Source organism: Bufo bufo, chromosome 1 (assembly GCF_905171765.1).
Source record: "Bufo bufo chromosome 1, aBufBuf1.1, whole genome shotgun sequence".
Classification (NCBI taxonomy): domain Eukaryota; kingdom Metazoa; phylum Chordata; class Amphibia; order Anura; family Bufonidae; genus Bufo; species Bufo bufo.
This window is the reverse complement of record NC_053389.1, coordinates 527239599-527259809: the sequence shown is the minus strand read 5'-3', so window position 1 is coordinate 527259809 and position 20211 is coordinate 527239599. Positions and strand designations below refer to the sequence as shown.

The 20211-nt window shown below is 42.1% G+C and overlaps 1 protein-coding gene across 1 annotated transcript in view; it reads left to right on the top strand.

Annotated features, from left to right (window-relative positions):
- Positions 1-256: 256 nt before the first annotated feature.
- GPR37 (G protein-coupled receptor 37) overlaps positions 257-20211 on the top strand; it is a 60880-nt gene continuing 40925 nt past the window's right edge. The window contains exon 1 of the mRNA XM_040411891.1: positions 257-1991. Coding sequence (XP_040267825.1) covers positions 999-1991 — 993 coding nt within the window. The 5' untranslated portion in view covers positions 257-998. The remainder of the gene's footprint in view (positions 1992-20211) is intronic.

Sequence of the window (20211 nt, the reverse complement as noted above, 5' to 3'; positions counted from 1 at the left end):
AGAACTAGCTATGCCCAGACAGAGAATGGCACCGCTGCCGCAAGTACTACTACAATGTACTGAGGTAAAGGATTATCTTTTCTTTGTTTGAAAAATCCAATCGGGCATGTGATACTGCCTCAAAATGCCATTCTGGCTTTTAAGCAGTCTCCCGTCTCATTGGAGATGCAAGCAGATACATGCGAGGGCACACAGCAAGGTGTGATAATTGTGTAGAGTGACATTAGATGGAGAGATAGTGTACAGAAGGGAGGAGAGAGGCTGTCTCGTTTAGAGCCACACACAGGCGCAGAGAATAGGCTTGTAAACCCTGCAGGCGGGGCTCTCGTCAGTGACAGCAGCAGAACAACCAGGGACAAGCTTTCAGAAACAGAGGTCCTTCTTCTGCACCTTGGCAACCAAGAGTGCTTCTTCACCTCATCTTCACCTACACTGCCCAGAAGTCAGACAAAGGAAAATTCAAGAAAATTGCCAAGTCTGGTCTCTCTTTCCTTCTGTGGAAGCCTGTTGTCTGTCTTTTTATGTCCAGCCTTTAATCTGATCTGATGACATCTCTGCAACCTGTTTACTCTGAGCCTGGGAGGGATTATTTTCATTTGTGATTATTAAGAGGAGCAAAAGCGGTCCCTCGATGTCTTTGCAATGAAGCTCTGAAAGAAAATTTAAATGAGCAGCCAAGGGAAAGCGAACAGTTCGTACAAAGACAGTGGCACAAAAAGGGTGGAGCCCTGGTATTTGTATGAATGTACAGCATTGCCAACCTGAACTTTTTCTTCTAACAGCTTGTGCAGTGGTGCTGGAATGACTCCCACTCGTTGAACTGCAGTCATTTACACTATGTTTCAAAGGTGAAACTACTCCAGGGAGTGTGTAATTTATTTACACCATATTATTTCGCTGTCTGTTCTGACTGCTTTTGTCTGGCGCTCTGGAATCGAGTGACATGCACGGAACCAGCTATTTAATTCTTGCTTTTAACTGAATGTTTTCTATTAAACATGCAGTTGCCATTTTACACAATATTTTTTGCATTTTTCGGAGCATCCATAGTGAGCAATCATAAATTGCAAGATGACTTAAACAAGGTGGAAGATAAAGATGGCACAACCTGGTGCCCTGATCAATCTCTTTTTCTGGACAGAGTGTATTCTAGAAGGTCAAGAAGTCAAACTGTTGATAAGAAGTCTATTCCAGATGGTGTTTTAAGGAACATTATTTGTACATTTTTACACCCAAGCTTAAGCAAACCTACAGACTCTACTTCAACTGAGCAGAATTCACTTCAGCAAAATGGCAAACAAGAACAGAGAACACCTGCACCAAATATGCAATCTGAAACCATTCCCCGGGAGCAGAGAAAGCTTAGCTACACAACCATGGAAACCAGGTATAAAGCTAAAACACCTGAGCAGCATCAGGAATATAATGCCATGGTAGACATCCGTGATAGAAATAAAAGGGAAACGTATGAACATCAGTGGAAGAAGTCAAATGACAGCTCAAACAAAACAAGCAGTGAAAAAAAATTCTTAGTGGATTTGAATGAAACTTTGCAGAGTTCAAATGTTGGAAAAGAGACAGAGCCTCACGCACTGTCCTTAAACGGATCAGTACCCTTTGCGACTAATGATTTGAAAGTGTTCTCTGATAGTATGGAAGTTAACCAAGCTTTAGTACCAAAGAACACAACAAATCAAAAGCTGCGCATAAAGAACCCATTTTACCCTTTAACAGAAGATTCGTATGGAGCATATGCAGTCATGTGCTTATCCATCATTATATTTGTTATTGGGATTATGGGTAATATGGCTGTAATGTGCATAGTTTGCCATAACTACTATATGAGAAGCATATCCAACTCACTTTTGGCAAATTTGGCCTTCTGGGATTTTTTGATTATTTTCTTCTGCCTTCCGTTGGTAATATTCCACGAACTAACAAAAAAGTGGCTGCTGGAGGATTTCTCGTGCAAAATCGTTCCTTATATTGAGGTAACATTTATTAAATGTGTTTAATGAGTATGTACTGTATGTTACTAGGAAAGTCTGTGAACAACTGGTATTAATGTACAACGTGCTGAGCATTTTAAATACCGTATACTATTACCATAGCGGAATGTTTTGCCATAGAGTAAGGACTTGTATATTTTATATTATTTAGAGTAATGTTCATAGAGTCTGTTACAACATTACTAGACCTGCTGTATAATGCATGAATAGTATTGTTAGTAGATGTAATACCTCCGAAAAACCCAAATGGGGGAAGAGGACCTCAGCAGCACCTTGTAAAGCAGTTAGGTGATCTCCGTTAGCCAATGGGCAGGAAGGAAGTGATGTTTTTCATACAGCATGTACTTCCTGTTGCATCCTTCTCCCATCAATCAAAGGGCAAGATGGCCATTTAGAGGCCATGATCACATCCATTGGCATTGCACAAGTAAACACGCCTATCCTGGTAGGGCATACCCTTTACATTAATTGTGAGTAAAAGGGATAATGCTTACATGATCCTTATTTGACCTTTAAGACTGTTTAATCCCTCTTATGAACACTTGAAGGGGTTGGCCAGGACTTTTTAATAAAAGGATCTGTTTCTTTCCCAGAAACAGTGCCACATCTGTCTATGAGCTGTGTATGGTACCACCGTTCATCCCTATGCAAGTAAATGAGGTTGACTTGCAATACTAGACACAGCCCATGAATAGATAGGGCACTATTTCTAAGCAAAAAAAAAAAACAGACAATCCTTCCTGTGTTTGACAGTCTTGTGTTTAATTAAATTTGTAACGTTGAAAATGTATTTCTGCAGTTTATTTGCGATATGTGATATTTTTTTCTTCTGTGTATGTGTAAAATAACATGTATCTGCTATTATAGTTTCACTTAAGAAGTAAGAAATGGCACATTATCTAGCAGTAGATGAGCAAGAGACAGAGTATGCCAAGTTTCTGTCTCAGCTTTGGAACTAAATATGGACTCCTAAAGCTGTTTTGCCTGTCTCCAATTGCCATGCATATTTGTTCCTTATTTAAAAGTGACCAGCTTTACATCAGTGCCAGTTTTGTGCCATTAAGCCTGTAACTCTGCCAACCTCACAGCTAACTGGCTACACTCCACCATCACTCACATTATGCATGATTGGAAGACAAAAACATATCCGTGGTTATTAAACATTTAGCTGCCAGTATTTCATTTCTTTATTCAGAAGAGTATACATTGAAGATTTTTGTCATTTACGATAAGTACATACGTGTAAAATATTTCTCTTCTGACTTTCTGCAGTGCTTTGGTGTGAACTATGGGAAGATGGAATGCACATTTTTATAACTTGCTTCAACTTGTTTGCTTTTCTCAGTGAATGCTGTAGTCATACATTCAGTCATACAAAATATATTCTGCTTTATATACATTACTAGATCATTTATTTTTTTTATATATAAGTTTAGAAATAACAAAATCATATTCCTGCAAAATGACCAACAACTGCAATTTATCAAGCATAAAATATATTTTCATGAATAATATTCATCTTTCTACGTTTTGCTTTTAAAAAATGCAGCATATGGTAGAGTAAGGCCAGCTTCACATATATTTGGCGATCCTGCCCAGTTCCTTACCAGAGTGGTGCAGAACATGCCATAGGGGAACTGAAGCCAGAACTGATCCCCTAGTTTTTTGTGGGATCGTTCATATTCATCCAGCACTAGACAGAAAAACGCTGCATACTGTATTTTCCTGTCGCTGTATAGACTCCGTATGTGTGCAGTACACATATATTAGTTGTGTCAAGCAACTGACCTTAAACGTCTGGCCGGATACAACTGATATATAAGCAGGCCTAACATTATTGTAGGAGTGATTGTGCAATTATTCAGGTAATATGAAAAAAATATTGACTAGATATTATGTTACCTTTAACTTCTTACATTATGGAAATTGTACCATTCCTGTAAATTGATGTATCAGTATGTCAGAATGATGGTACAGGCTCAGCAACTGTGAATGCATCATCTTCAGCAATGATGGTTGCGATATTTCACCCGTTTAACCCCTCAGATGCTTTTATCAATGCTGATTGTGGTATCTAAGGGATAGACAGCAGTTGTAGGGTGCTAATGGATTTTCATGGCAGCCAAGAGACTAACAATAACCCTCAAGGTCTACCATCGTATTACACCTATACTTTGGTGTTTACAAAGTCTAACAAGTTACACTGTGATTTCGAAATTTTGCATAGTGGGACTAAAATATAATAAAAAGTGAAAACAAAAATTAGAGAAAATGTCTGAATATATGTAAAAAGAAATAATAATAAATGTCATAAAATAGGGAAAAAAAGGTGCACTTAAACATATCATTTGTTATGTCTCCAGCTATAAAATGAATGATAATATTTTTTTAATAGTGTAAGGGTCCATTCACACGTCCGCAATTTTGTTCTGCATTTTGAGGAACGGAATTGCGGACCCACTCATTTTTATGGGGCAGCACGATGTGCTGCCCGGATACGGAATTGCGGATCCACACTTCCGGGTCCGCAATTCCGTTCCCTAAAAAAATAGAACATGTCCTATTCTTGTCCGCAATTGCAGACAAGAATAGGCATTTTCTATTAAGTGCTGGCGATGTGCGGTCCGCAAAATGCGGAACGCTCATCGCCGATGTCCGTGTTTTGCGGATCCACGGATTCGCAAAACACACACAGACGTGTGAATGGGCCCTTAAAAAATAATGCCAGACCTGATATTTTTTTGTTCATCTAGCCTCCCAAAAAGGAGAAAAAAAATAATTTGTACTCCGAAATGGTATCAATGAAACATCAACTTATCCCGCAAAAAAACGGCCCTCAACGTTATCATGGTGAACATGGCAACATGTCATTTATACTGTACAGTGAACTCTGTTAAAGCAAAAAAAATAATTCAGTGCTTTAGATGTAGTTCAAAATGGCACCCTTATAAAAAATCATCTTGCAAAAAACAAATCCTTATACAGTATAACTACAAAGGTCATCAATATCAGATTGGTGGGGGTCTGACTCCCAGGATCCCAGCCAATCCAATCAGCTCTTTGAAAATGTTGCAGCACTCGGATGAATGTTGCAGTGTCTTTGCAGCATGCCAAACACAGTTATGTACATTGTGTCTGTATGTATAGTGTCTGTGATCGGTATTGCAGCCCAGGCCCATTCACATGAATGGGATTAAGCTACACATAGGCTATGTGATCAATGAACGTGATGTCACTGGCCTAGGAAGAGGCCACAGCAGCCTCTTCAAACAGATGATCACTGGGGTGGCGGTTGATGGACGCCTACTGATCAGATATTGATGACCTATTCTGAGGATAAGCTATCAATATTTTACTCCTGGAAAACCCTTTTAATGTAGCTAAATAATGTCTATAACATCTAATATATAGTTATCTGTAATGTTGACCAATATACAGCAATATGCTGGGATTAAGGCGCACCTACGGTACTTGGACTCCTCTGCTATTAGAAAATCAATGACTTAACAGGTTAAGCAATTGCTCTTGCATTAAGCAACACAATTTCCCCTATCTTTTGCCACCCAGAGACAGAATAGGTTATTGATCACATGAATAGCAAGATATACAGTATAATACATAATATCAAGAATACAGCCATGCAGTCTGCGTAAAAAAGTATATGCAGAATGGGTTGTCTTAAAGGATTATTCCGGTTGTTAAACTTTATCTCCTATCCACAGGATAGGGGATAACAATTACAGTGGTGAGGGTCCTACTGCCGGGAACCCTATGATCATGAGAAGGGGTACTCTATACCCCTCAGAGCCTGCTGAAATGGACGGAACAGCAGGTCGGGATGTTCATCTCTATGGGAGTTCTGGAAATAGCTAAGCGAGGTATTCAACTGTCTCTGGAACTCCCGTAGAGATGAATGGAGTGGCAATGAGCATGCCCAACCTTGCTGCTCCATTCATTTTGCGGGGGCTCTGAAGGATACCGATTCTCGTGATTGGTAGGTGTCCCTTCAGTAGGACTGCACCGATCTAATATTTATCCCCTATGCTGTGGATAGGGGATAACTGTTAACAACCGGATTACGCCTTTACTGAGATCTGTTGAATTTCCAGTAGGTCAATGTATCCATATTTTCTTCTATTAGAGCTACCACATGCACATTTTATAGGTTGACTGCCTTACAAAAAAAACTTAATTCACTATGCTGATTGTGAAATGTTGCCCTGACTAATTCATGGTTAACTACAGGGACGTTTGATGGAAGAATTTGAGTTTGCTGGGTGCCAGGCAAACACTTCTTGACCAAATGCATATTGCTATATATAAAGTAATATCACTAAAGGCCCCTTAAGACATGTGGATAATTGTTTAAAAAAAATCTTATTTTTGAGCTAAAGTGGCCAGTTATTTAACAGTGTAAAACCATACCATGATCAAACGATGCTTCATTTGTCATTCACATCTTATATGCTGACATAACAAACATTATTTTTTGGCATGATTTCACATTGTTTATAAAATCGATGAGTAAATGCACATACATGATAATCCATACAGTTGTTTGTTCTCCAAATGTTAAAGACTCGCTCAAGTACTCGCTGGTCGCATAGTTTCATCAATAATTCACACGTCTAAATGGGCCTTGAAGGGTGAATTCACATGGCATAAAATACAGGACGGAAACATTTGGCATGTATTTGCCACAAAAAAATCTGTAGTGGGAATTTGAGGTGGACTCTTGGATTCCTGCCACTGATTTGTAGATTGTCATGCTGTGGATCCAGCTGCTAATCATTGGTCATTGAGCATGTATGCAAAGTCTATTGGAGTATTGAAGATAGCAGAGAACAGAGTTTGAATCCTACTAGGGTAGCTGACGATGCCCTTGATCACCTATATAATATACTTCTGTATTGCCGTGTATTATGCCCCTTGGTGTACAACAGCAGGCCAAGTGTTTTTTTGTTTTTTTCTTTGTTGCATCACATGACTTAATTTTTCCATTCACGTAGTTGTGTGAGGACTTGTTTCCCACGGCATGAGCTGTATACCTGTCTCTCACAGTGCAGCACTCAGTAGTTTTTGGGGTAATGTAGCTTCCAGTATGGGACCTGCATTTTCATCGAGCCATGTTTTCTTTATAAGAGTTAAATCATGGGATTCAATTAGGTCATGTATGATTGTTGTTTAGTTGCACATGCTCAGTTTCATCCTTCAACTGCCTCCTGAGCTGTGATAGGGAGAGATCTACAGCAGAATGGACACGCCCCCTGAGCTGTGATAGGGAGAGCATGGACACGCCCCCTGAGCTGCAGCAGAAAAGACACTCCCTGGAGGTTTCCGATTGATATAAATCAAGCAGAGCAATAAATGGGGAGATGTCTGCATCCATGAGAGATACAGGGATGGTTCTAGATTTGTTAGAAACCGATTGTTATGTATTATATGATGTATGATTTTCATTTTTTACATTAGTGATGGGATAACCCCTTTAAGTAAAACTTAGGAAGTTAAAGTATTTGCTGTAATTTGGTTTACAGTATTTTAGTCAAACATATTTTAAAGTATCTCAAAAACAGAACTTTCTTGAGATCTTGAAGAGGTACTTCCAATTAAGTCAGTGAGAGCAGAATGTCAATTGGTGGCCTTGAGCCTTAGGTTTCCAGTAAAGGTGAAAAAGGATGATCTGTCTAGCTCAGTATGAAGATTCAGTATGTAAATGCTTCAGTGTCAAGTTTCAGCCAGCGTGTATGACAGAGTAGAGATGCCATTCAGTTGTTCTGATGAGATGAGAGTGTAGAAGTCATAATGGCGATATGAAATCCTGCTATAGTTTTTTGGATTGTGTAGATATCTAGGAAATTCTTGCTGTTATGTGGAGAGTTGTGGAGCAATGAAGTCAGTGGCTGCCATTTTAGCGTCCCTGTCCATATGACCTATTAGGCTCTCTCTGGCAATAACATCTTAACTCAGTAGTAACTAGATATGCAGCGAGATGGGACCCTTTTGATACTGGGATCTTTTGTTTCACAATTTCTCTTAAGGCTACTTTCACACTAGCGTTTTAGTTTTCCGGTATTGAGATCCGTCATAGGAGCTCAATCCCAGAAAGAAACGCTTCAGTTTTGTCCCCATTCATTGTCAATGGGGATAAAACTGAACAGAACTGAATGCTCCAAAATGCATTCTGTTACGTTTAGTTGCGTTCCCATACCGGAGAGCAAACCGCAACATGTTGTAGTTTGCTTTCCGTCCTGGGATGCGGAGCAAGACGGATCCAGCATGACCCCAATGCAAGTCAATGGGGACAGATCCGTATTCTCTGCCACAATAGAAAACTGATCCGTCCTCTATTGACTTTCAATGGAGTTTATGATGGATCGTCTTGGCACTGTTAAAGATAATACAATCGGATCCGTTCATAACGGATGCAGACGGTTCTATTATCAGTAAAGGAGGATTTTGCTGAGCCCTGCCGGATCCAGCAAAAACGCTAGTGTGAAAGTAGCCTAAAGGGGTTATCAGAAGCTGGAAATGGCACAGACACTGATTCTTCTTACCTGGCTCCCCGCTCCCTGCTCCGCGCCTGGTCCCCGCACTGCTGCAGCTGCTTCTCCCCGTGCGCGGATGAAAATATCCGGTGTCAGGGGGAGCAACCAATGGCAGGTGGTGACGGGGACGAGCCTCCCTAGCGTCACCCGCGATGCTAGGGAGTCTCATGCGGAAAAGCAGCTGCGGCAGTGCGGGGACCAGAAGCGGCGCAGGGAGCCAGGTAAGTAGAATCAGTGTGAGGGGCCCGGGTGTATGGGGGGGCCATTTCCAGGCTCGGATGACCGCTTTACGTTTATATGTCATGTTCACTGTGTGCACAATTATAGTAAATAGAGTGACAGTTTGACATGTCCTGGTCTCTGTGTTGTCCTATTCCATCACCCCTTCTGATTGTGGCTGTTTTCCTTAGCTTTGGTTTTCAGTGCCTATTCAGGTCAATGCACATATTATACATGTTAGTATTAAAAAATAAATGATGCTCTTCCCCTGACATTTTGCATGAATAACTCATTATTACAGAAAGGGTTGTTTTCCAAGTATAGTTAGTGATTACATTTCTCAATGTCATGCATGTTTACTACATTTTTCATAGCATAGGACCGCAAAGCCAATCAGTCTAATAAAGGGCGCTAAAATGGCAAACAAAATTCTGAATATTCTGGTCTTTTCCATATTGTGCTGCATTGTAATCAGCTTGCATATTCCATGTAAGCTGTAATGCAGTAATAAAAGCTAGAGAATGTATCTGTATGTATAAATGCTAGTTATGAGGCTACAGTTCATTAAAATTCATGTGGAAAATTCCACTATGGAATGCATTATTCTCTACTAGACCTGCTTATGCTTGGGCAGAAATGCTGTCTAAAAATTAGTTTAACAAACTTCATAAATAATGCAGATTGAAGCATTTTGCTTGTGGTCAAGATGTGCATTTATTAATGAATTGTTCTAATGAATGGCACAACAAAAGTCCTCTGTTTCACTGTGCTATGTCAAGTAACAATGCGCTTTTTTACAGAACTGGTGGGAAAGTACACAAGCTTTGTCAAACCATTAATCTTTTAGAAACCATCCAAAAACTAATTGCATTACGGATGTTCTTTCTTTTTTCTCTCTTTCTTGTCATACAGCACTTCTTGCAGAATCAGACTACCAGCATAAACAGATTTCAGAATGACGTGTAGATGATACAGGTCAGATATAGAGGAAATCATTATAATACTAATATATTTAAACATGCTCAGAACACACTCCCATAGAAGTCAGTGAATCATCTCCAGGCCAGAGGTTCCTATGGTCCATGTGGCTGCTGTAAAGAATGTCTCTGAGTGTCATTTAAGGACCCACAGGTTCATATGTGCCTGCATTGCTGAGAAAAATTATGCTTTAATACAGGCAAATAAACCTCTAGGAGCAACGGAGCATTGCTGTTGCTCCTAGAGGCTCAACTTTCTCTGCACTTTGACTTTAGGAGAAGACAGGGCCAGATGTGATCATGTTTACACTGTCTGTCCCTGCCAATCAAAGTGTAAAGGGCTCAGCATTTCCAGAGAGAGCGGAGCCTCTAGGTGTAACAGCAACACGCCCGTTGCTCCTAGAGGCTCATTTGCATATATTAAAACTTTACATTTTTCTCAGCAATGCAGGCACTTATGAACCTGGGACCAATAAAGATACCTTAAACTGTCAAACACACTTGGAACAGGTCAGCCAGTTTCTTAGGGTCAAATCTGCTGACAGATGGCCTATCCTCAGGACATCAGTATGAGATTGGCAGGAAGTCCGACTCCTGGCACCCTCACCAGTCAGCTGTACGATGATGCTCTTTGAGCGCTTAAGCCTCTTCCTAGGCCATGTGGTGTCACATTCATCAGTCACATTGCCTAGGAGCAGCTCAGTCCCATTCAAGTGAATGGGGCTTAGCTGCGATATCAAGTACATCTGCTATCAAATCAATGGTGCAGTGCTTGGTTAGCTGCGAAGAGGCCGTGGGGCTCACCGTAGCTGTGGTGAACACTATGGCTTCCTCAAACAACTGAATGAGGGGGTTGCTGGGAGTTGGACCCCACCAACCTCCTATTGATTGACTTATCCTGATGATAGGCCATCAATATGAAAATCCTGGGAAAACCCCTTTAACGGAAACTCAGGCAAGATAGCTTCCCCTTAATCATGTACGAAATATGGAATTAGAATTTTTTTTAGTCTGGTTAAAATTAGTAATAAAGAGTATAGGTGATAAATTCCTTTTAAGAATTTTTTAACTACTAATTTTGAGTTTAAGGTTTATCCTGAAATGCCATCATTGCTTTCCTAGTGGTGTACAAGGAAATCGTGTCTCACCTGCACTATTGTATCTGTGCCCATGGCTACAACAGATATGAAGTCATCATCATTGGGAAAGAGACAGCGTTGGACTAGTGGGACAAAGAGATTAATTCCCATTGTATTGGTGGAGTACATCTTTAAAACAAACTAGATTGAACCTTCATTGTCTCTGGCTTTCAAGTAAACTGTATAGCATGTGCAACAAACCACATTGTTTTGATCTTTAAAAGTGTTGTCCAGCTTAATTTTTTTACTCAGAGGCTGAAACATATCCTGACTTTACTTTCCACATGGATGAGGGTTTGTTTCAGTGTGTATAAAGGCCCGTTTACAGGGGGGCAATGATTGGGGCAGTTATCAATTTGGAGTATTCCTAGGAAAGTTTGTTCCCGATAACTGCCTGTGTAAAGGTGCTGCCAATCACCTGAGGCACACCACTGTTACTGAACTATTTACCTAGAACATTATTGCCAGCCTATTGTTCTGTTGAGAGACTTTAGAAAGATAAAGAGAAGAAGGCCTACAACTACAACCTTCATATGTGGTTATTGGTTGTGTACTATGATCTACCGTACTTGGAACTGTGCCTTATTACTGTTGGATATACTACTACTCCTTGTAATGTACTCAGTTGCTGCAGCAACCAGCCCACTGATAGACCATCAGAGAACAGAGATGCCAGGCCATTGATACTCAGCGCTGGCGTCATGTGCTTCCTGCCAGAGGGCTATTTAAATAGGCAACTGCTGGCCACAATTGCCTGTGATTGGCCTTCTTAGCCTCACTAGGATCCTTGGTATTCTGACTTTTGGATTGTCCCCCACCTTGAGCCTAACTGCCAATTGTTCCTCTGACATTATCTCCTGGCACTGACCCTGACTGTGTTTGTATCATGTGTTGGTTCTGACGTATCTCTGTGGTCTGGACTCTGGCTTGATTTTGACTTAGCTTTGGATTCTGATCTGGTCCTGGCTTGCCTGTTTGGTTATGACCTGTTTCTGTTTGATTACTCTTTTGTTACACTAGGATAAGGCTGCACCACCTAGTTAAGTTAGGGAATGTCGCCAAGTTAGGAGCTGCCATTTATGGTGGATCGTCCAAGTTGGTAGGGACAGTGGTGCGGGTGGAGCACAGGACTGCACTGTTTCCTACCCTATGTCATAATCCTATTCTGCACTTTAGCAAATAGAGACTTATCTAGTGATATCTACTGGCCTGGTTACGACTCCTTCACCATCCGCCAGCCACTTCATACATACTCCTGCCTTGCACTGTGCCAAAACACCTAGCGTCAAGGGCACGACAACTACCACCAGACATAAGCTCTAATACCAGGGTGTGCCCTGTGGGAAGAAAGCGTGCGACCTCCAGTCACCGCATGCCCCCATCGAGAGCCAGAAGGCTAGATTGCCACTCTCTCCTCGACGCACTCCTCAGCAGATTGCTGCAGCTGCAAACCACCAGCATAGACAATCCTCTGAACAAAAACACAGCAATGGTCCGACCCTCTCTCTCTTAGGCTAATGTCGGCCATACACATTAGATAACTGTCAGCTGAATGATCAATCAGTTGACAGCTATTTCTCCTGAAGACCCCAATACACATGAACACTTGGCTCAGCCAAGCATACATTTGTTTAGAACGGAGAGAGGAGCGTAAGCTATTGGCGGCTTTTTCTTCCGAGGAGCACTATCATACACAATAAAAGGTCAGCTTTTATGAATTTTATGTGCCTGCTCCATTTACAGTAATTGAGCATTTTTTAAATCTAGGCTGACCCTTAAAAAGCTCATCAGTTGTGTAAACAGGACTATGTCAGGCCATATTTTTTGCTTCTCAATGTAAACAAAATGATAGCATCCACTAGCTGCAAGAAGACATTTTGAGCTTAGTGAGGGATTGAAAAATTTAAAAAATTTATTTTTCAACATTTGTGTAACCTTTTATTATGCAAATCATTTAACTTTATGTGGCATTTTATAGTTTTTTGCTTTAGAGCATCATACTAAATATTTTAACAGTAATATTAAGAAATAGTCCGGTGTCGGCACTGCTGCCTTTATGTGGGCATCATATGATACTTTTGTACTCGTCATGTGGGTTCTCAGGTAGTGCTCAGCAATATAGACAATATTCACTTGCAGTGTAAAGAGAAAATAAACTTGTGGCACTCACCAGATTCCTTTGCAGTTCATTTATTCGACATAAAACATGGTCGCTGCCTGGTGCGTGCACTCACTCAGCTACAGGCAACGGCCATTTCGCGCTAACCACGCTTCGTATGGCCTCCTACATGATGGCGTCGGCGTGCACGTCCTGCATTGCCCTGCCTGACGTCATCACTATGGCAATGACATACAAACATTCTTTAAAACCAGGCATTATTACATATCTTACTAAATGAATACTTCTAAATTGTTCTCATCTTTGAGACCTAGAGGTCCCATTGCATTATTATCCAAGAGGCTTCTTTTTGAAGTAGGGCGCGACATCTATCTCCTCCATTTTTTAATACTCCTGCTATTTCTATTCCTGCACATCCCCTCTGTGCACTTCTCTAAGACTACTTTCACACTAGAGTTTTTTGCAGATCCATCATGGATCTGCAAAAACGCTTCCGTTACAATAATACAACCGCATACATCCGTCATGAACGGATCCGGTTGTATTATGTCTTCTATAGCCATGAAGGATTTGTCTTGAACACCATTGAAAGTCAATGGGGGACGGATCCGTTTTCTGTTGTGCCAGATTGTGTCAGAGAAAACGGATCTGTCCCCATTGACTTACATTGTGTGCCAGGACAGATCCGTTTGGCTCCGCTTCGTCAGGTGGAGAGCTGGCAGCTTTTTGGTGTCCGCCTCCAGAGCGGAATGGTGACTGAACGGAGGCAAACTGATGCATTTTGAGTGGATCCTTTTCCATTCAGAATGCATTAGGGCAAAACTGATCAGTTTTGGACCGCTTTTGAGAGCCCTGAACGGATCTCACAAAAGGAAAGCCAAAACGCTAGTGTGAAAGTAGCCTAACATGTTCTATCAATCTAGGTGATCCTATCCCTGTCTCAATGATTTTTTATGTTCTCTAAATCTCATATATCTAATGGAATTTTTCCTATATAAAACCTCCCACATGGGCAACAACATAAACCAAACACTGTGCCTTACATAAAATATTTCAAAAGAGAATTTTTTATGTGGTCAGTGTTCAGCCTTTAGATTTATGATTAGATCAAAATACTTGAACATAGGCGGAGTGAGGCATATAGTGAGACAGTTTATTTCATGCCAGGCACAGTATTTGGTTTATGTTGTGTTTTGCCCATGTTGGAGGTTTTATATAGGAAAAACCATAAGATACCTATATGTGAGATTTAGACAACAAAAAAAATCCATTGAGACAGGGATAAGCTCACCTAGATTGATAGAACATGTTAGAGAAGTGCACACAGGGGATAGTGATGTCCTCACATGTGCAGGAATAGAAGTAGTAGGAGTATTGAAAAATGGAGGAGATAGACATCACTCACTATTCAAAAAGATGCCTCTTGGATAATAAAAACAAATACAATGGGACCTCTAGGTCTCAATGATCAGAACGATTTTGCAGTATTCATTAAGTAAGATATGTAATAATGCCTGGCTTTAAAGAATGTATATCGTTGCCATAGTGATGACATCAGGCCGGGCATAAGAGGACGTGCACGCTGGCGCCTTCACGTGGGAGGCCAAACGAAGCGAAATGGCCGACGACTGTAGCTGAGTGAGTGCCCGCACCGGCAACCATGTTTTATGTCGAATAAACGAGCTGCAAAGGAATCTGGTGAGTGCCACAAGTTTATCTTCTTTTAACACTGCAAGTAAATAAGTTAATACCATGTAACAAATATCTGACAAACTGTACCTCTTTAGAGTTTTTTGGTACTGGATTGCACTATTCAACTTTCATGCACTTATGTGACACTAAACCAGATAATTGCTATAGGACTTCTGAAAATAGCTGAGCACCAGTTCAACTATTTTCGGAGGTCCCACAGCAGACAATGGAGAGGATGTTATGCACAGTGTGCTGTTTAATCTACTGTGCTGTGCCATACCAAGCTCATCACATAAATACAACACCAGAACCAAGCTCTTTACATAAATACTGCACCTGAACCAAGCTCATTACATAAATATATCACCAGGACCAAGCTCAGTATATCCAGTGCATTCCAAAAGTCTTCAGACCCTTTCATTTTTTTCACATTTTATGTTGAGGCCTTCTTCCCTCAATTCCCCTTAATAAAAAAAATAAATTAAAATAGAATTTTAGAAATGCTTGCAAATTTATTAAAAAGGAAAAACAAAACTTTTTGCATGAACATAAGCATTCAGAGCCTTTGCTATGACTTGAAATTTTGCATGGAAGCCACCCATTTCTCTTGATCATCTTTGAGATGTTTCTACACCTTGATTGAAGTCCGCCTGCGGTAAATTCAGTTGATTGGACATAATTTGAAAAGACACACCCCTGTCTACATACAGTAAGGTCCCACAGTTGACAATGCATTTTAGGGAAGAAATCAAGCCATGAGGAGAAAAGAACTGGCTGTAGAACTGGAGATGTGATTTTGTGGAGGCACATATCTGGAGAAGGGTGCAAAAAACATTTTTGCTGCACTGAAGTTCCCAAGACCACAGTCTTGGGAACTTCCATAATTCTTAAATGGCCTCTATAATTCCTAAAAAGAAAATGTTTGGAACAACCAGATCTCTTCCTACAGCTGTCTGCCCAACCAAATGTCATGCCCCGCCCTGACTATGTGCGGAGGTCGGCCAGAATAGCAGCACGTGTTTAGTGTTTTGTTTTGGAGCCGTGCTGGATCCGCCTCTCATCAGGTGCACTGGGTGGGGTCATTAGTTTAAATAGCACTCCATCCCAGTGCTCTGAGCGGACTATAGGAATCACTTTGGTCTTGGAAGCTAGGAAGGAAGGTTGTCTGTTCCAGCTCAGAAAGATAAGTGTGGTTTCAAGTTTCGTTGTTTGCTGTCTTGGTTGTTTTGTGTCATCTCTACCATCCAGGTTCTGTGCGAGCAGGCTGCTCCTATTTCCCCTCTTCACCATCTCAGGGAATTTAGGGTGTTTCAGCCCAGGCACGGGGACACATCCTACCTACCACCAAGGTCTGCATGTGGGCTGAGCAGTGCAGGGAGAGAGGTCAGGGATTAGCTAGGAGGTGACCCTTCCCCTGCCTCTCGCCTAGAGCCTGGTTGGTGGTTTATCTGTGAGTCTGAGTGAACGTCCGCCGTCACATTATAATCCGCCTTAACTTTGACTGTCATTGCTCAGCGGTTTTGTGATGGCGTCAATTGAAGCATTAGTTGACCGCATGCAGGGGCTATCCCTAGAGGTTGTGGAGCTACGTGGTTCGGTCACACGGTGTCAGAATGCTCTGGCATCTGGTGCAGGTCAAATTTGTGTGGAGCCTAAAGTGGCTCTTCCTGATCGATTTTCGGGGGGTACGGATGACTTTATCCGTTTTAGAGAGTCCTGCAAATTGTACTTTCGGCTGCGTCCATCGTCGTTAGGGGATGAGAGTCAGAGGATAGGTATAATTATTTCTCTGCTTAAAGGGGACGCGCAATCCTGGGCCTTTTCTCTGCCACCCGGATCTCGGGCCCTCCGGTCGGTGGAGGAATTTTTTAAGGCTCTGGGATTAATCTACGATGACCCAGATCGGGTCTCGATGGCAGAGTCGAGATTACGTAATTTGTTTCAGGGGGAGCATACTGCAGAGGCTTACTGTGTTGAGTTTAGGAGATGGACTACTGAATCAGAGTGGAATGATCCCGCGTTACGTAGTCAGTTTTGTCAGGGGTTATCTGAAAGATTGAAGGATGCCCTTGCTTTTCATGAATACCCAGACTCTTTGGAGAACGCCATGTCTTTAGCAGTACGGCTAGATAGACGTATCAGGGAGAGGTATAAAGCTCCCTCCGCGCAAGGGATCCCTTCTGTGAGTGGTTTCGTCTCTACTGCCTCCCCGGGTGATGTTACAGGTAACTCTGGGGTAGCGGAGGAACCCATGCAGTTGGGTCAGGTTTCTTGCCATTCTGATAGTAGAGACTTTAGGAAATTGCACAAACTATGTTACTATTGTGGAAAGAGTGGTCATTTTATTTTTGCTTGTCCTTATGTTAAACCGCAGGTGGAAGAGAAAAAGAAAAAAAAACAACTTCCCTGACACTTGGTAGCATGAATGGTGTGGTGGAGCAGGCAGGTATGCAAGCTCCCTGCAGTTCCCGTTTTCTACTTCCAGCTATGGTGGCACTAGAGTCAAGAATTTTTTTTGTTGAAGTATTCCTTGATTGTGGTGCTGGGGTAAACCTAATTGACTTTCTTTTCCTTCAAAATATAGGACTAAGTACTTGCACTTTAGAGAACGAGATTTGTGTTTTTGCAATTGATTCTTCCCCTCTTTCTCAAAGGAGCCTTACTCACATTGTTCATGGTATTCACTTAAGGGTGGGTGATTCACATGTTGAAATTATTTCTTGTTTTGTCATGAAGGATTTGCCAGCTCCTATAGTTTTGGGGTTGCCATGGTTGACTAAACATAACCCCATTATAGACTGGCAAGCGAGACAAATCATTGGTTGGAGTGAGTTTTGTTCGGATAATTGTCTTGGCACATCTATCTCTGGTGTGTCCATTACGGCATTACCTCAGTATCTCTCAGATTTTGCAGATGTATTTTCGGAGGGTGGGGCTCAGGAATTGCCCCCTCATCGAGACTATGATTGTCCAGTTAATCTCATTCCGGGGGCTAAGTTGCCAAAGTCTTGGCTTTACAACCTCTCTCGAAAGAGAGGTCATGCGAAAGTATGTCGCCGAGAGTTTGGCAAAAGGTCATATTAGACCACCTAAGTCTCCAGTGGCAGTAGGTTTGTTCTTTGTGAGGAAAAAGGATGGATCACTGAGACCGTGTTTGGCATTACCTCAGTATCTCTGATTTTGCGGATGTCTTTTCGGAGGGTGGGGCTCAGGAATTTCCCCCTCATCGAGACTATGATTGTCCAGTTAATCTCATTCCGGGGGCTAAGTTGCCAAAGTCTTGGCTTTACAACCTCTCTCGAAAGAGAGGTCATGCGAAAGTATGTCGCCGAGAGTTTGGCAAAAGGTCATATTAGACCATCTAAGTCTCCAGTGGCAGTAGGTTTGTTCTTTGTGAAGAAAAAGGATGGATCACTGAGACCGTGTTTGGATTTCCGGGAATTGAACCGTATTACAGTCCGGGATCCATATCCCCTGCCTTTGATCTCTGTTCTTTTTGATCAGATTGTTGGAGCCAAGGTGTTCTCCAAGTTGGATTTGAGAGGGGCCTACAATCTGATCAGAATCAAAGAGGGGGATGAGTGGAAAACGGCCTTCAATACGCACGAGGGTCATTTTGAGAACCTGGTTATGCCTTTTGGGTTGACGAACGCGCCAGCAGTATTTCAGCGATTCGTCAATGACATTTTTCATCATTTGGTGGGGAGGTTCGTAGTAGTTTTCCTGGATGACATTTTAATTTATTCAAAAATTATTGTATTTATTGCACCAATATATAGATCTAAAAATTAAAACAATATAACAAAATAAAAATACATATTAAGAAATATAATATGGAAAATATTCAGATAAAAAGCATCAATGCTTAAATTGCGGTGGTGTACAAAAGGTTAATATATGCAACTTGGATAAAAGGGTATGTCCTGATTAGAAGAAAAAAAGAGAGAATCGATAACAGTTCAATATTTGATTATTCGACACTGTGAAAATAAATTATCGACTGTGGGAAAATAAATGTTCGAATAAATATAGGAATAAATTTTCGAATGAATATCCAGACTGAAATTCGATATAGACTTGCAGTTATTCTATCGATTATATAATATTCAGTCAATATTCCCTGTATGGCAATGCGAAAAAAATCACTAACTCTTGCAAAATGCCGTCTGACTATAGCACACGGTGGCGTCCCACGGGGCTGAGTCAGATTCGGCGGTACCTGTTAGTAGCAGTTCAGCAGGAGCAGTGTAAGCGATGTAGCCCTCCGTGTAGAGATTCTTTAGTGAATCTGCACAGACATCTCCACTGCGCCTGTTCCTCGGAGCACTATGACGTCATCGGCGCAGGCGCAGTGGAGATGTCTGAGCAGGGAAGCGGTCAGACATTCACTGCGCATGCGCCGAATACATACGCTCACAGGGAAGATCGCATTCCGGAGGAGATGGGCGGGCTGGAGGGACGCGCTGGGCGGCGGCAGTTTGTGAAGGTAGACCGAGCCTCTAGGTGCTAATGACGCCCCCATAGCACCTACAGGCTCATTAGCATATCAATATAAGTTCTTTTTTTAGCGAAACGGCTGCCCCAAAAGCAATTATATTAGGATGGTTCGGTAGAGCAGACACTAGCGGATCGCTATTGTCTGAAAGCTAATTATGTGAAAATGAAGTGGTAGAAACCCTTTAAGGAGCGTTTTGCGTCTGCTCCCATTCTGGTGCAGCCGGATGTGTCTCAGCCATTCGTAGTGGAGGTTGATGCATCAGAATTGGGGGTTGGAGCGGTGCTGTCACAGGGTTCATCCCCTGGCAAGTGGGTCCCGTGTGCCTTTTTCTCCAAGAAGCTCTCGGTCGCCGAGAGGAATTATGATGTTGGAGATAGAGAGTTGTTGGCTATCAAGTTGGCCTTTGAGGAATGGCGTCACTGGTTGGAGGGGGCGTCTCACCCCGTTACGGTATATACAGACCATAAGAATTTGGCTTACCTGCAATCTGCCAAGCATCTGAACCCTAGGTAGGCCAGATGGTCACTGTTTTTTACCAGGTTCAATTTTGTGGTTACCTTTCGCCCAGGGGTCAAGAACGTCAAGGCAGATGCCTTGTCTCGCAGCTTTCCTGGGGGAGGTGATTCAGAGGATCCTGCGCCGATTTTAGCGGATGGGGTGGTGGTCTCCGCTCTGTACCCTGAATTGGAGATGGAGGTGTTGAGAGCCCAGGAGGGGGCTCCTGGTTCTTGTCCCCCAGGGAGGTTGTTTGTTCCTGAGGGCCTGCGATACAAGGTGTTCAAGGAACATCACGATACTGTCCTTGCTGGACATCCTGGTGGTAAGTACACCTGTGATCTAGTGTCCCGGAGGTTCTGGTGGCCAGGGTTACGTAAGAGCATTGAGAATTACGAGACAGCTTGTGAAACCTGCGCTCGGTCAAAGGTTGCTCATACTCGACCGGCTGGTTCACTTCTTCCATTGTCTATTCCGTCTCGTCCTTGGACGCACTTGTCTATGGACTTTATTAC